The sequence below is a fragment of the Bubalus kerabau genome, chromosome 9 (genome assembly GCF_029407905.1).
Source record: "Bubalus kerabau isolate K-KA32 ecotype Philippines breed swamp buffalo chromosome 9, PCC_UOA_SB_1v2, whole genome shotgun sequence".
NCBI classification, from domain to species: Eukaryota; Metazoa; Chordata; class Mammalia; order Artiodactyla; family Bovidae; genus Bubalus; species Bubalus kerabau.
This window is the reverse complement of record NC_073632.1, coordinates 23,489,358-23,505,755: the sequence shown is the minus strand read 5'-3', so window position 1 is coordinate 23,505,755 and position 16,398 is coordinate 23,489,358. Positions and strand designations below refer to the sequence as shown.

Below are 16,398 nucleotides of genomic sequence, written 5' to 3'. Positions count from 1 at the left end.
ACCAAGGAACCTTATGTTCCTTGTATGCCTCATTTTATGTGGAAGTAAAGAGAGAATTTGCTTTTTGACAGAAGCCACACCTGCAGAGAAATGACAGGTACAGGATCAGAGTCAGAAGGAGGACTCTAATGATAGAAAATCAAGTGCACTATATTAATATTCTTTATTAATATAATATTTAGCCCAGCACCTCTGTGTAGCGGTTTCTCAGTAAATGCTTGTTGATAGATGCAGGAAGTCATTGGAAGTGCAAAGAAAAGACAGTGCTGCTTGTAAAGCATTCATTTGAATGTGACGACACAGTAGTCAGCTAATGACACTGGTAAATTTCATGTTATTTGTTAATAGATAGAAAAATAAATGCATAATATATGCATCGCACTGACCATGAACACAGCTATTGCTGACTATTTTCATGTAGCTTCTAATCTTTTATGACATTCACAAATAGGATTCATCACAGGAATTTGCAGACTAGACTACTCGTTGCTGCAACCAAATTCTTTGCTCTGAATTTTATTCATAGCTCTTTATCCTTGATTAGGTTTGCCTCTTTCATTCTTGCTTCCCTGGATGAAACAAGCCACTGTTTTCTCCCCACAGCAATGACAGCCCATTATCTTTATGGCTGCCCCTGGGTGATATGAAATTTTACTATTCATCAGCATAATGTTCTTAAGTCTAACAAATTGGTTCACAAAGAAACTAGAACTAAGACCCAGCTATAAAGTGGCATTTCTCTGACAGAGTAACCCACTTCTTGTTCTCATAGCTGCTTTTACAAAATTATCTTTCTAATTTAGGAGAGACAGCATCCATACTCCTCAAATCAAATGGAATATTGAGCTATTTCTTTTCCCAATCCTAAAGCAACACAAGGGAAAATGTTCTGTGCTTCCTGATGGAATCACAGGCATGCTCATCAGACAGCACAGACACAGGAGCCAAGGTCATTTCTGGTAGCTTCCCAGGCAGGACCCTGTGCGCCCACCTAGACGACTGCTGGGGCTTCCTCCCTTCAACGTCCTCTGTGAGTCCTTTGAGAAGCCACTCTCCCCATGTCTTCCCCTTTCTCTCCCTTCCTCTGTCTTCACTCTCTCTCCCAACCCCAATATTAAAAGTTAGATAGAAGTTAGATCTTTGTTTCATGTTACTGTGTGACCCAGAGAAAGCTAAGATGGAGGGAACCCTGGTTCTTGCTGCTCAAACTGCTGTCCACAAACAGGCGGTATCATCATCAGCTGGAAACCACCTAGAGATGCTGGTACTCAGACTCCACAACAGACCTACTTCATAACCTGCATTTTAATAATTTGCCCAGATAATCCTGCTCTTTGGCCTGCCACCCTTTCTTACACCTTGGGGACACAGAAAGCCCTTGTCCCCATTAAAACTTTTCACCAATGTTCTAAGAGAACATTCTCCCTGAAGCACAAATGGCTGAAGCTGCTTGAAGAATTATTTCCCTAAGGCATTGTAGTTTCTAGAGATCAAAATGTTAGGATGTATCTAGGAGCCAGTGTCTTTTCTTTAGACTAATTTGAGGGACAAAAAAAAATTTTTTTTGGTGACTCCTCTGATGTCATTTTTTTGCCCTCCTGGAAGCTCAGCACAAACCAGGAGAAAGAATCCTTTTGTGATCAGGAAAACAGGGGCACCAGCCCGTGACTCATGGGGACAGTCATCCATCCTTACTGAAGGCATAGCAAATAAAAACTTTGTAAGCTGAGGTATCAAAAGATCTCAGGGGCTGGGAGGCGTCTGGAATTTTCTAAACCTTTGGTATACCACTCTGCACCATCCTTGTCTGAACTGATTGGGAAGGATTGTCACAAGAATTTTGGAGACATCAGAGCCTTGAGTCCCTAGTCTCCTCACCGTTACTTGAGATCTGACCACAGGACCTCAGCCTTTCTGCTGAATGTCTCAACCTAGGCTGTTTGGTGATGTAGGAAGAACTCCAGGGAACACACACTTCATAGGTGGACAACTTAAATGGCTCATTCCAAGTGGTGGGAGCTGCACCCACCCCCAGCTCTATGGCTTCTGGTCACATTGCTGATGATAAATGACCTGAGCTTCTGTTGGTCTGGAATTCTCTTTGTTTCTCAAAACAGAAAGCTAAGAGAAACCCAGATGTGGACCAGATGGGGAGTGTGGGAGGGTAAATCATAGGAATAAAAGTCTCCTAACTAGGTTTCTCATACCTCATTCCTCCCCACGACTTACAATCCTTTTTCTCTGCCTGGCAGTCAGAGGGTTTCTTTAGAAAGTCAGATGATGTCAACTTCTGTTCCAAAGCCTCCACTTGCTCCCCATCCCTCCAGAGGGCAAAATCAATATATTGCAATTGCTTATGACTGAAATCATCTAACTTTTTAAAAAATCTAACTTAATCCCCTAAAATAATTTGTAAATTCGGTGCACCCTTGCATGCCATCACTTCATGGCATATAGTTGTAGAGGTGACTGCAGCCATGAAATTAAAAGACGTTTGCTCCTTGGAAGAAAAGCTATGACCAACCTAGACAGAATATTAAAAAGCAGAGACATTACTTTGCCAACAAATGTCCATCTACTCAAGGCTATGGTTTTTCCAGTGGTCATGTATGGATGTGAAAGCTGGACCATAAAGAAAGCTGCATGCCGAAGAATTGATGCTTTTGAACTGTGATGTTGGAGAAGACTTTTGAGAGTCCCTTGGACTGCAAGGAGATCCAACCAGTCCATCTTAAAGGAGATCAGTCCTAAATATTCATTGGAAAGATTGATGCTGAAGCTGAAGCTCCAATACTTTGATACTTTCACATCAATATCTGATTCAAAGAACTGACTCATTGGAAAAGACCCTGATCCTGGGAAAGATGGAAGACAGGAGAAGAAGGGGACAACAAAGGATGAGATGGTTTGATGGCATCACTGACTCCATGGACATGAGTTTGAGCAAACTCCAGAAGCTGGTGATGGACAGGGAAGCCTGGTGTGCTGCAGTCCATGGGGTTGCAAAGAGTCAGACACGACTGAGCGACTGAACTGACTGACTGCATTCTTCTTCTAAAGTTTTCATTATAAGCTTAACTAATTGGATAAGGTGTAAGTTTGGTGAGCTGTAAATATCGATATTGAAAATAAAACAGGAGTTAGAGCATTCTCCCGTATACAGTGGAATCTACCACAGGCTCAATACTTACCATCAAACACTCTTTACAAATGCATGACATCTTCCTAACAGCAGGCAATGTCACATGGTCCCTCTCTCTCCACACACCCACATTTCCATCCTACTTCTCACTGCAGAGTCTTATCTTAATGTGATTCATGTCATACTTAAAAGTCTATTATGGGGTGCTTGAGGATACTCCTCAGTAACAAAAATATACATAAATTGAAGTTAATTATTTTAACTTATTTCCTAAGTAAATTACTTATTTTCAGAAATCTTTTCTGGATTCAGTTATATTTATAATTATTTTTAATATAGGACTGATTAAAGTAAGTAGATGTAAATTTGACAAATGTTTTTATTTTTTGTACTGACAGATGCATGTAAGCTCAGATGTTCGGTTTTGGGTAACTAATGTTTATGAATACAAAGTTAGGAACAAGGCTTTGGAAAGGGCCAATTTAAATGAAGAGTCTGTAGCGTAAGCTCTCCTAACCTCTGCCCTGGAGAGATAGGATTGCTTTGGTGCTGTTCCTTTCCTCTGTTAATTCATGTGCCATTATTTGTTATTTCTATTTTGCATTGCAAACATTAGACAGAACTTAACATCAGTTTTATCTCTATTCTTTTCCTTAGTTTCGCTTAACTGCTAGGAAAACGTGATACATAAATAAGTAGACAGGAACAGATGGAGTTCTGTTATAGTGATATTCTTATTCTTTAAGTTCCTCTGGCATTTTAGGCTAACAATCGCACCATGATCTGATCATTATTTTTAATGATGTATCAGCTGTTGACTCCATTAGGACTTCTAACGCAAAGAATCACAAACTACCCTACTTGCAAAAACCGTGTGCTATCTGTCAACCAAGTTCCCTCCCTGTCTTAACCTCAAACACAATTATTTCAAACACCCTTTGTGTGGCAGCCCAGGGGCACCATGCCACAGAAAGATGAGGGATGGGGGAGTCAGGCAAGGATGCTGGCCAAGGGGGAGATGAGGAAGGAAAAGTCGTGTCCTTAGGGAAATTTAGGAAAGCGTGCTAGGAAAGCTGAGATCTAGACACTGAGTTTTTAAATATATGTGTGACTGTTTACCCCTTGGAAAACCTGCAGATCCAGCCAGGTACCCGAGGCCCAGCAGAAGATGACTGGACTACAAGTCCTGTACCATCTGTGTGCCTCTCACCACAGCCTTCTGTGTTCAACCTCTGTGACTCTCAGCCTTGCTCTGGCCACAGCTGACCTGCTTGCTAGTCTTTGAATGCACTCCCTGTTCTTCAGCCTTGGGGCCTCTTCCCGAACTGTTCAAAAGTCACCTTGATCATGAGGACTTCTTCAACCACCTTATTATAAATAGCAGTCACCCACACATACACATTCCTATCTCCCTTCTTTTATTTTTCTCCCTGGTGCATATATATACACCTGGGAGTATTTCTCCCAGGTATATATTTCTCCCTGCTCAATATATACTTGTTGAATGCGTTAATCTCTACGGGCTGTAAGCTAGTGTCAACATCATGTCAACATCAGCCATGACAAAGCTCTCCATGTTCAGGACTGTGTTTGGGTTGGGAGAAGGGCATCTTCTAAGGATGTGGCATCTTCTAAGGCACGCTGCCTTCCAGTGTGTCAGGAGGCGGTATGGGAAGCCTACCGGATCTTTCTGGATCGCCTCCCTGAGCCGGGGGAATACCAGGACTGGGTCAGCGTCTGCCAGCAGGAGACCTTCTGCCTCTTCGACATCGGGAAAAATTTCAGCAACTCCCAGGAGCACCTGGATCTTCTTCAGCAGGTCAGTTCAAACATGGTATGTAAGTTAGTCCAAAGTAGCTCCCAGGCCTCCAGCCATGTCCCCTTTAGAATTAGTTTCCCCAGGGTATGGGTTGGTTGAAGAAATGCTTGGAAAGATCTGAGAAGGCCAACGGTAATTTCATTTCTGCAAAATAACATTGCACAGGCAGGTTGAAGTAAAGTTAAAGAGAAAGAGGAATGAAAATAGACTGGCTCTTCGGTTGGCATTATCTCTTGGTAAAATGACTTTTTATCTTTCTGCAGAGAATGAAACAGAGAAACTTCCTTGAGAGGTAAGTACCCAAAATAGAGTGCGGCATGCTCTTGACTTTTGAAGGATCACATGATGGAGTGAGACTGAGTTATTATGCCTTTATATTATTTCAGCTACTGAGATCTGAGTAGGTGATTCTGACAGACAATTTGTGCATGTATTTTGCTGAAGATAAATGAGTATATAAAAGGGAAATGGATAGACCTTATAGACTGAGATAGATGTTTGCACTACATTTGCAGATAAAAATGAATGCAATACCAGGTGACAATTACCTAATATGGTTTTTTTTACTTCTAAGACATAGAGCAATTAAAATAGTTGTTTTTAGAACTGTTGAAAAATATTAGTTACATCAAAAACATATTTAATGCAATCAGAGAGCAACCTGAATTTTGAACTCTCATTTGGTATTCTATAAAGTGTTAGTATTTCTCAAACTAAATTACTGAAGCACTGAGCTATGCCTTCAACAAGAACCGAATATCAAATAAGAAAATCGAAATAAAAAAAAAAGCAAAGGAAAAGTACATTCGATAAAATGATTAAAGAAGAGAGATGCTGTTGCCAAACTCTAAACTCACAAATCACACACATTATATAACATTTAGAAATCTAAATCTGAAGATAATAATGCTGCAGAGAGAGACACAAATTGGGCTATAGGAATTACTGACAATGCTTTTCACATTTGTTCCTTCATTTCTGCTCCCTTTGCCACCACCTGGTCCAGGACCTTTTTAATTTACATGGTGAAAAAAGCCAAATCTGGTCTCTCTAACAGGTTTTCCTGCCTCTAACCTCTTCCCCTGCTTACCTTGCCTAACTTCCGCTGGATTTATATGTCTGAGATAGGCCCTTTTTTGCACTGAACTTTGTTCAAAGGCTTTTGAAAATATTCCCGCATCTTCCTCTGGCCCTTGGGATTTTCCCCTCCCCACCCATCTCCACCTGCTCTGTACCAAGGGCTGAGAAGGAATGATTGCCTCGCTCGCCTCCCCTGGCCTCTGACTTCTGAGAAGGTCCAGCCAGTGGGGGGCAGGAGACCAGAGGGCAGAGAAGAGTGAGGTGAACAAATGCATCACCTCCTGCACCCGCAGCCTGCAAAGTCTTCCAGACAGTTGGCCTCCTTCAGCCTCCACTCAGCCCCTGTCAGGCAGCCCTCTCTTCCCACAGAGCCTTCTGGGTCTCTGGTTGGCATCACTGCTCCATCCCCTCACCCCTCCTGGATGAGGGGAGCTTTTGGCCCCTCGCTGTTACCAGTCGTGGGTTCTGTACTCACCCTTGTGGTTGCTCTCACACTTGTCCCATGACTTAGCAAGGCCTTTGTTAAACTTTGTTCAGATTTTACTCTGAGCGAGCTATCTGTTCCCTGTTAGGACCTCCACTGAGGAAGAGACCAAACTAATTAATCAAAGCTTTCACCCCCTGACCTTTCCAGCCTTGTCTCCACAAACCGTGACCCCACCACAGTCACCATGACACTTCCCCACTGTGTCCAGAGCACACCCTGCTCATCCTGGGCTCTGACTGCAGTCTTCCTCTCTGTCTGGAGAACGTGCCTTCTCCTCTCCACACATCCAAATCCTGCTCTCCTTTCAAGCCCCCTGGAGAGTCCCACCTCTCCATGACCCTACAACAGAGGACCTTGCTGTTATTTCTGGTCTGCCATCAGCATGAACTACTGTTTGGATCAAACAGTTCATCATGGCTATGTTGCACAAACTCAGACACCATCCTTTGAGACCTGATAGCTTACAGTAAGAAATCATTCAGTACGCTTCAATAGATATCACTACTGCTACTCCTTTCTAAATAAAGCTTGCTAGAATGGGCCAACATTATATATGCAGACAGCCCTATAACCATGACCTTGGACTTGCCCTTAGATATCATCCACACTCACAGTCCCTGGCACTGCAAGCCTGCCCACAAGTCCCCAGCAGGTCACCATGGTGGGCAATGATTATGTCCAGAATAGGGATTTAATACACGTGCATTGTCGAAAAATCTCTCTCTCTCTCATTATCGTAACCACAAGAGTTACTTTATCAGATAAACTTAATGACTCTCTGAGTTTGCAGGTTTGAGGGTCTGAGATTTTAGAAAGATTGTTTCAGTCATACTTCATGTGACCAATTGTCTTTGATGTCAAGGACACAGTTGCAGCATAGTGGGACTATAAAGTATCAAGCCCCCCAAACCTTTGTCTACCATGAAAATGCTCCCCAGGACTACAAAAAGCCAAGGTGCTCAGGAAAAACCCTGGAGTCAAAAATAATTTTTTTTGGAAGTTATTTGAATTTTTCTTCAATGAGAATGTATTACAAGATTACTTTTGTGATTAAAAGAATAGGTAAACCTAGCTTTAAAGTATACTTTCTCTCTAATTTTTAGGTCTAAATACAAGAAAATGTGTTAAATGTGTTTCCTCTGTTGTCATCAAGCTCCTTTTCACCACCTGTTTTTTATTTTCTATTGTGCTAATAGAAAAGATGAAGTAGTCACAAAAGAGACCTTAGGAGAGCTTGGTCAAACCCCTGTGTCTTCAACAGGTAAGCTTAGATGTCCTCATTTCATCTGCTTCTGAACCTTAATTCACATCATCATGAAAGCCTGTTATTTGAAAAGCAATCCTTAATTGAAGTTGACACAGTTTATAATGCACTGCTTCAAAATTGACTGTATTTCTAACTTTATAATTTAAACTCATAGCATGAATCTTAGAAAATATAGGAAAGAATAAATGGAAAACCAAATCACCCATTATCCTACCACTTGGAGGCAATCATTACCAATATTTTCCAACAAACAAATTCAAGATAAGATATCTTTGTGACCTTAATATAGTCACAAAAAGAAAAATTAACCAGACCTCATTTGGCAAAAACCACTTAACTAACACATCTAGGGGAGCACCAAGCTTGGGTCCTGGAAAGGAGTAATGAGGAATTTAAGCGGGATCAAGAGTATGAGTTATATTTTGCCCAAGAACATATATATGTGATCTTGAAAGCAAATGAGTTCTGATATCTGTAATTTCCAGAGTGACAGGAAAAGCATGTGACATCGTGACCTTGTTCTACTTTAAACTCCTCCAGTCTCATCATTGTTCTTTTTAAAATTTCCACAGACGTTGCCAGTGTCTCACCCGGGCCCTTGCCTCTCCCTACGGAAGACACACTGCTCAATGAAATTCTCAACTACACCCTCCCGGACACCAGAGTGCCTACGAGAGTAAGACCTTCTCAGACTCAATCTAGCTCCTCACATGTCTGTTTGGTTTTATTAGTAAAACAGGGATGGGCTGGCCATTCACTGTCATTAGTGCTACCCCTTTCTAATTATTAAAGCTCACTAGAATGGGCCAACATTATATGCAGACAGCCCTTTAAACATGACCTTGACTAACAGGACTTTCACTTAGCGTTAGAGTGAATAAATGATGGGTGAATGAATGAATGCATCTCTCAACTCATCAACAAAGTCCTTTCCCCACCAAAGTGTAATCCCACCCTGACAGCAAGGACAGAGGCTTTTTTCTCAGTCGTGTCCAGCTCAAATAGTCCAGAAAAATATCCCAATGACTGAAATCCTGCATGTCAAGATGGAGAAAAATAAAAACAGTGCTTTCTGGCAAAAAGCAACGCTGGCCACCACCCTTTTTGAGTGAAAAGGCATTCAGGATGAGAGGATTGTTAGGGAATTGAATATTGGTTATCACTAAAGGGGGACTTTTTAATTGACTACCTGATTTGGGCTTCTCAAGTGGCTCTGTGGTTAAAGAATTCACCTGCAATGCAGGAGATGCAGGAGACACAGGTTCAGTCCCTGGGTCAGGAAGATCCCCTGGAGGAGAGCATGGCAACCCACTCCAGTGTTCTTGCCTGGAGAATCCCATGGACAGAGAAGCCTGGCAGGCTATGGTCCATGGGGTTGCAAAGTGTCAGACACGACAGAGGTGACTGAGCACACATGCACAGTCGATTTGCACTGTTGTGTTAGTTTCAGGTTTACAACATAGTGGTTCAATATTTTTATACACTCCATTTAAAGGTATTACAAAATAATGGCTATATTCCCTGTGCTGTATGATAAATCCTTGTTACTTATTTATTTGATACATAGCAGTTTGCATCTCCTAATCCAAAGGAGGAGGGCATGCCAACCCACTCTAGTATTCTTGCCTGGAGAATCCCTGGACAGAGAAGCCTGGTGGACTACAGTCCATGGGGTCACAATGAGTCAGACATGACTGAGCAACTAAACAACAACAATCAAAGGAGGATATTTTCAACCCCTCCAAAAGGCTTTGGGCCCAGACAGTGCAGAAGCAGGCAAATCTCACTCCCTTTGTTCCAGTGGTGGAGTTGTGGAAGCGCCAGGCAGGCAGCAGACCCAGAAGAAGGCAGTAAAATAAGGCCCTTGTGCCCTTTGTCCAACTCAGCCATGTCCAACTCCTGGTGACCCCACGGACTGTAGCCCACCAGGCTCTTCTGTACATGGAATTTTCCAGACAAGAATACTGGAGTGGGTCACCATTTCCTACTCTGGGGGATCTTTCCAACCCAAGGATCAAACATGCATCTCTGGAGTCTCCAGCATTTTCAGGCAGAATCTTTACCCCTGGGCCGTCTGGGAAGCCTCAGTAATGTAAGGTTGTTGTTGTTCAGTCACTCACTTGTGTCCAACTCTTCATGGTCCTCAGGCTTCTCTGTCCTTCACTATCTCCTACAGTTTGCTCAAACTCATGTCCATTGAGTCAGTGATGCCAACCAACCATCTCGCCATCTGCCACCTCCTTCTCCTCCTGTCTTCAATCTTTCCCAGGATTAGGGTCTTTTTCAATGAGTCAGTTCTTCACATCAGGTGTCCAAAATATTGGAGCTTCAGCTTCAGTATCAGTCCTTCCAATGAATATTCAGGACTGATTTCCTTTAGGATTGACCAGTTGGATCTCCCTGCAGTCCAAGGGACTCTCAAGAGGTTTCTCCAACACCACAGTTTAAAAGCATCAATTCTTCAGCAATCAGCCTTCTTTATGGTCCAACTCTCACATCCATACATGACTACTGGAAAAACCATAGCTTTGACTATATGGAATTTTGTTGGAAAAGTGATGTCTCTACTTTTTAATACGCTCTGTAGGTTGGTCATAGCTTTCTTCCAAGGAGGAAGTGTCTTTTAATTTCATGGCTGCAGTCACCATCTGCAGTGATTTTGAAGTGAAGTGAAGTGAAGTGAAGTCACTTAGTTGTGTCCAACTCTTTGCGACCCCATGGACTGTAGCCTATCAGGCTCCTCCATCCATGAGATTTTCCAGGCAAGAGTGCTGGAGTGGATTGCCCTTTCCTTCTCCAGGGGTTCTTCCCAACCCAGGAATCAAAGCCAGGTCTCTCGGATTCCAGGCAGACGCTTTACCATCTGAGCCACCAGGGAAGCTGTAGTGATTTTGGAGCCCAAGAAAATAAAGTCTCTCAGCGTTTCCATTTTTTTCTCCATCTGTTTGCCATGAAGTGATGGGACTGGATGCCATGATCTTCAGTTTTTGAAAGTTAAGTTTTAAGCCAACTTTTTCACTCTCCTCTTTCACCTTCATCAAGAGGTTCTTTAGTTTCTCTTCACTTTCTCCCATTAGAGTGGTATTATCTGCATATCTAAGGTTATTGATATTTCTCCCAGCAATCTTGATTCCTTCTTGAGCTTCATCCAGCGTGGCATTTTGCATGATGTACTCTGCCTATGGGCTTTCCCAATAGCTCAGCTGGAAAAGAATCTACCTGCAATGCAGGAAACCCCGGTTCGATCCCTGGGTTGGGAAGGTCCCCTGGAAAAGGGAAAGGCTACCCACCCCAGTATAGTCACAAAGAGTCGGACATGACTGAGCGACTTTCACTTTCACTCTGCGTATAAGTTAAATAAGCAGGATGACATAAGTAATGTAAGGAAAGGGCCCCAAATCAGAACCTGGATTTTATCCTTATGCTGCCACTGTGATAGGTCTACCATTCTCTGCAGTCTGTGAGGCTTCTCGGGCCCTTTCCTTTGCCTCTGACCCTCCCTCCAAAGCACAGGTCAAAGCCAGGAGGTAAGGACAGGAAGTTCAGTCTCATCAGTTCCACATGGAAACTTAGAGATAAGAACCCTGCAGGCCATTCTTTCTGGGTTTTAGGCTGGATGACTGTAGACCTGATGAAACTATTGCCATGAACAACAAATTTCAATGCTTTGTTTTTCTCAGAAATACGGGTTTACCACCAGTGAAATCTACCATTGGAAAAAATTAATGAGATTAAGCATATTCACTACAAAATTTCTGACAACTCCAGTTTGCCTTCTCTTTTCTCATATTAACAGTTTCCATCTCCTTCAGAGTCTGATATAGGTCCCTCCTTCTGCAGTAAATATGCTCCGAAGGTTTTATTTCACATTCATCACATCCTCCTCTTAACATCCTTTTTCCCACCTACATCTAATTCTTTCATCAGCAAACATTGGGCTGTACATAAAGATACTAAGATGAGCAAGACTTAGTCCCTGCCTTCAAGGAATTTATAGTGTGCATAAGGACAAAAGATAAGTACTGTGATTGAAGATGAAATCAATAAGCCAAGACAGGTTACTGAGGATGTGACCTGCCCCGTCATATATATTCCCTAAGAGTTTTGTACAGAAATGGTCTCACGTTTTTTGCTGTGGGGGACTCAGTGAAGTGTGAGAATCACACTGGATTCAAGGGGATTATTTGTGGGGTGACAAGATTACCATTAAACAAAACCTCTATATAAGTATATCAAAGGTACCAAATGAGCGATTCAGATGTTATTTACCAGTACAAAGGTTCAGAGAAGGCGAAGATTTCCATCCTAGATGATAGAGAAGATATTATTTTAAATAATCCAAAGGATATAAAAAGTAAAAAGTAAACAAGTGTGTGTGTGTATGTTTGTAAATGCTTCCACAAGAGCATACAGTCATAAAATGACAATGTTCTTGAAGACTCTACGTAATTAACTCATTAGAGCTCTGATACTTTGTCTCTCAGTGAAATTCAGAGGCCAATTCTAGTTAATAGGACTTACTCTAAAAGCACTTAATGCTTCATAACCCTCTTCTTGAGACAATAGCAATGCATACATATTATATGATGTAACCATTTGCTTATGCTTTACAGTAATAGAATCACTTCTCTTTTCTCTAACTCTAACACAGGAAAGAAAAATAGGATTCACTGATGCTGCTGAGGATGCACTGGAGCAGAAAGTAGAGCTGAGCATCTCTCTGGCAAACCAGAAGTTCAAGTCAGAGCTGGATAACTCCCAGTCCCCGTATTACCAGGAGGTCGCAGCCAAGTCTCAGCTTCAGGTGAGCAAACCCACCCCACACAACCAGAGCCCAAGGTGTGACTTAGATCTGGGAGCCCATAAATCCCTTCTACTCTTCTTCTGGTGATCAAGCATTCTTTTTACTCTTATTTATTTATTTTACTTTTTGACCCCTTTCACCCATTTCTGCTCCCCTCTACCCATCTCTGCCTCTGACAGTCACCAGTCTGTTTTTTGTATCTATGAGCCTGGTTTGGATTTTTGTTTTGTTTTGTTTTGTTTTTAGGTTCCACATATGCGTGGGTTCATTCAGTATTTGTCTTTCTCTAATTTATTTCACTTAGCATAATGCCTTCAAGATCCGTCCATGTTGTTGGAAATGGCAAGATTTCATTATTTTCATAACTGAATAATCTTCCATTGTGTGTGATATATTCCATCTTCTTTATTCATTCATATATTGGTGGCACTCAGGTTATCTCCATATCTTGGTTATCATAAACAATACTATGGTGAATAGGAAGATGCATATATCTTTTCAAATTAGTGTCTTCATTTTCTTCAGATAAACCCCAGAATTGGAATGAAGTGGAATTGCTAGATCATATGGTAGTTCAATTTTTAATTTTTTGATGAATCTCCATACTGCTTCCATAGTGGCTGCACCATTTACATTCCCACCAACAGGGCACAAAGGTTCCCTTTTCTCCACATCCTCTCCAACACTTGTTATTTTTAAAAGGCATTTTCCATGGGTGATAAGTGGAAGAAGTGATACGGTCCCCATCAAGATGCTCTCCCAAGATGTCTCTTCTATCTCTGACCATCATCATAGCTGCCTGTTTCTGATTAAATTAAAAGCTCTTCAAATGTCAGTGCTAAACTTGGCATCTATGTGCCATGATAAGACTCCTGTCTTCCTTTCTAGCCTATTCTTAACACCAGTTCCTCACCATCCCCATCTTTAGACTCCACAGAAATGAAACTGCTTGCAAATCTTTTATCACCATTAGTCTTTACACGCACTGCCCCCTCTCTCTGGAATGCCCTTCCCTGAGTCGCATTGTATAAACTTCATCATGAAGTGTTCTCCTTACCCATCCCAGGCTCAGTGCCTCTTCTCTGGGCTAACACCCAGGGCTCCCTGTCGTCACAGTGCCGATCACCCTGTCTTGAGATTATCTGCTTACACATCTGTGGCTTTCGTGGTCTCCACTCCTCTCTGCTTCCCAGAACCCCTCACCAGCACCAGGGCATAAGCTTCCCCTTGAGGTCAGGAAATGCTTCTTTCATCTCTTCCACTTACCTCCTAATACAGAGCTTTGCAGGCAATTAACTACTCAGTAATTGTCTGCAGAAATGCAACTGAAAATAGAAGCATCTGTGAGATTAGGTAACCATGAATTACATTTCTGAACCGCCTGGGTGCACAAGCATCTTACTCAACATAGTCAGGGAACCACCGGTACCCACTTCTCATACTTGGAGAATTCAATGCTCCCCTCCTCTCAGCTGGAGAGGAGATAAATAGCAAAATACATTCTTAGCCTCCGATCTCTTCCTGCATCAGCATTCAGTCAACAAAATGGTAAAGAATCCTTTCTACAGACTTCAAAGAGAAAGCATCAGTGTGTTTATGGACCAGAGAAGTACTGAGGCATGGATTAGTAGATAGCATGAATTAAAGAATAGTCTGTGAACTTTTCCATTTGCTCTTTGAAATATTCTTTTCAGCAAATCCTCAGGAGAGTCAGAATATTTTAAAATTGGATAATTGGCCATAGACTGTCTTCATCGACCTGTTGTTAATTCTCTAAGCACCTAAAACCACCTGATGTAGAATAATGCAGATAAATTATAGTTTTTTCAAATCTTAGTTTTAATCTTTGTTTCTGCCCACAAGGGAGTCATGAGAATTTGGGGATCACTTCCCTGATCTTGGATCCCTCATTTAGAAACTAAAGATGACCTTGAAGTCCCTTTCCAAGTTTAAAATGCTCTGTATCAAAATAGCAGCACTGTTCTTAGTGTTATATATATATATATATATATATATATATATATATATAAACACATTTCATTTCTCACATGATTCTATACTTAAAGTAAAATCATTTCTCTTTTTGACAAATGAAGATACTGAGGTGCAGGAGGATTAATTAATTCACCCAACTGACAGAGTCAAGTTTCAGACCCAGACAGCCTGACTCCAGAACTCCTGCTCTTAACCACTATGCTATACTCTCTATTTTTCCCAAATAACTAAGTGTGGGAAAGGATTTTGCATCATCAGCAAATGCACATGCCTCTTCTAGCCTCTGAAAAATTTGTCCGCCAAAGAAGAGTATGTATTGCTGAGTCTTGGCCCAAAGACCATCGCACCAGTCCTCTGGTTCCACTTCCACGGTCAGGGGACCGCTTCTGCTCAGCGCTTCTGTTCCCCTTCCAGGCACCCCAGCAGTTTGACCTCCCAGCAGCTACCCTGAGAGAACCAGCCAGCCTCACCACAGCCCAGCACTCGCATTAGCGCAGCCATCCAGGCCTAATCAGGAATTAATGGCCAGTCCTCTGCAGTAATTTAATTTCCACAATAAACTTAATGACCAGTTTAATACAAATGTCAGAAGGATTGCTTAGTTGTTGTCTGCATGCTTTCTCTCGTGCAAACATTCGGGAGAACTCCACACAGCTGCCTTTTTACAGCCCCGTTAACATACATCCCAGCAGAATCAGGAAGGCCCCTGTGCATTTCATATTATTAATAAGGTTAACTGGGCACTTAATTAGCAATTTAGTGGTTAGCGCTCCATGATCAGAAGGTCCCCAGAAGATAATTTAGCAGAATTAACTGAAGGCCTTTGTCATCGCCTCCCTGGATGCCTTCTGCACCCTCCTAAGCAACGTTGATTCTTAATCCATTACAGGCAGGTTCACAAAGAGGACATGGACACGAGCAATCAATCCAGTCCCCCAGAGCCAGGGCTGCAGGGCTGCTGTCCCCACAAGGCTCCCTGCTGCCCACGTTGCAGCCGGGGCTTCTCCAGAAATGATTCTGTGTGTGATACATTGTTTTCAGATGCGTAACAGCGTCCCTGGTATCCCGAACCAGAAAGAAGGATGAGTCAGGGTCCGAGCCTTTAGCTACAGAATCTGTAGCTCACACTTGAACCTTCCCTGGACTGTAACCCACCAGGCTCCTCTGTCCATGGGATTTCCCAGGCAAGCATACTGGAGTGGGTTGCCATTGCCTTCTCCAGGGGATCTTCCCAACCCAGGGATCGAACCCGTGTCTCCTGAGTTGCAGCCAGATTCTTTACCATCTGAGCCACCAGGCTGTCACTGGACTGGCATGACAATTGCTTTGTGGCCCCAAAGCCATTTGTTGTAGGCTTTTGTCACTGAGCTTTCCCACCTGCCCCCAAATAAAGACGGGCTCTTCAAAACCTTGCCTCCTTGCTCGCCTCTATCAAGCTCATGGTGAGGCACATGAGTGGAGGCACGGAAACTTATTCCCCAGGCCCCCTGCCCTCGACCTCTATGGGGACTGTCATCCTGTCCTTCCTCCCCCCATGGCGGTGGTTTAGTCACCAAGTCGTGTCCGACTCTTGCGACCCCATGGACTGTAGTCTGCCAGGCTCCTCCGTCCATGGGATTCTCCAGGCAAGAATACTGGAGTGAGTTGCCATTTCCTGCTCCATCCTCCCTCCATCAGTTCAATTCAGTTCAGTCGCTCAGTCGTGTCCGACTCTTTGCGACTCCATGAATCGCAGCACGCCAGGCCTCCCTGTCCATCACAAACTCCCGGAGTTCACTCAGACTCATGTCCATCAAGTCAGTGA

The 16,398-nt window shown here is 42.7% G+C and overlaps 1 protein-coding gene across 1 annotated transcript in view; it reads left to right on the top strand.

The window, feature by feature from the left end:
• The first annotated feature begins 4,123 nt into the window (after positions 1-4,123).
• Positions 4,124-16,398, top strand: part of IMPG1 (interphotoreceptor matrix proteoglycan 1) — a 56,117-nt gene continuing 43,842 nt past the window's right edge. Inside the window, exons 1-6 of the mRNA XM_055534730.1 lie at positions 4,124-4,136; positions 4,795-4,961; positions 5,225-5,253; positions 7,725-7,789; positions 8,368-8,471; positions 12,447-12,599. Of these exons, the coding sequence (XP_055390705.1) occupies positions 4,124-4,136; positions 4,795-4,961; positions 5,225-5,253; positions 7,725-7,789; positions 8,368-8,471; positions 12,447-12,599 (531 nt within the window). The remainder of the gene's footprint in view (positions 4,137-4,794; positions 4,962-5,224; positions 5,254-7,724; positions 7,790-8,367; positions 8,472-12,446; positions 12,600-16,398) is intronic.